The following is a 551-nucleotide window of genomic DNA, read 5'->3' as shown; positions in this document are numbered from 1 at the left end:
ATCAAATAGGAAGTGGTCATCAATCAGCTGCTGCTGCTCCTCCTCTGTCATGTCCTTGAGGGCATAGTACTTTCCTTTAAGATCGCCATCAAGGACTCCCAAAGCTGTGAAAACCACAACACAACTGCATCATTACAGTGGATGCTTCAATCACTCGTTTCTGCCCACACCTCTTGAACGACCAATTATGAATCATGTGCATCCTATGAAAACAGATGCCAAGACGAGCTCACCCTCAACGGACAGACCCTCAATGGCCCGTCTCTCCCCACGGCTGCAGTGAGGAGGGAGGCAGAAGCCACGGATGCTCCTGCCAGTTCGCACTCTGGAGCTCAGGACGTAGTTGGGGTCAAGGTCATCTCCACCCTATTAAAAGCACCACCAAATTAACAGGAGACTATTTTAAAATGTTAAACCCAATTAGATGCACCAGACAGTCGCAGTGTACCTGGAGGTTGTCTGGGTTCAGGTCAGTCTTGTGTTTGTCTGTGGGTTTGTATCCCCCGTGGCGGTCCTCAATGATGGGGTCCAGGAGATCTTTGAACACTTCA

The 551-nt window shown here is 49.5% G+C and overlaps 1 protein-coding gene across 1 annotated transcript; it reads right to left on the bottom strand.

The window, feature by feature from the left end:
• Positions 1-6: 6 nt before the first annotated feature.
• On the bottom strand, positions 7-547 carry LOC107682215 (creatine kinase B-type-like; the record flags this gene model as incomplete). Its single annotated transcript, XM_016478536.1, has 3 exons — positions 7-104; positions 234-366; positions 449-547. Coding segments are annotated over 3 exons (330 nt in total), but the record flags the coding sequence as incomplete, so codon positions are not given.
• Positions 548-551: the final 4 nt, after the last annotated feature.

The sequence above is a fragment of the Sinocyclocheilus anshuiensis genome, unplaced genomic scaffold (genome assembly GCF_001515605.1).
Source record: "Sinocyclocheilus anshuiensis isolate Anshui unplaced genomic scaffold, SAMN03320099.WGS_v1.1 C31871940, whole genome shotgun sequence".
Lineage (NCBI taxonomy): Eukaryota > Metazoa > Chordata > Actinopteri > Cypriniformes > Cyprinidae > Sinocyclocheilus > Sinocyclocheilus anshuiensis.
This window is presented reverse-complemented; position numbering and strand designations above follow the sequence as displayed.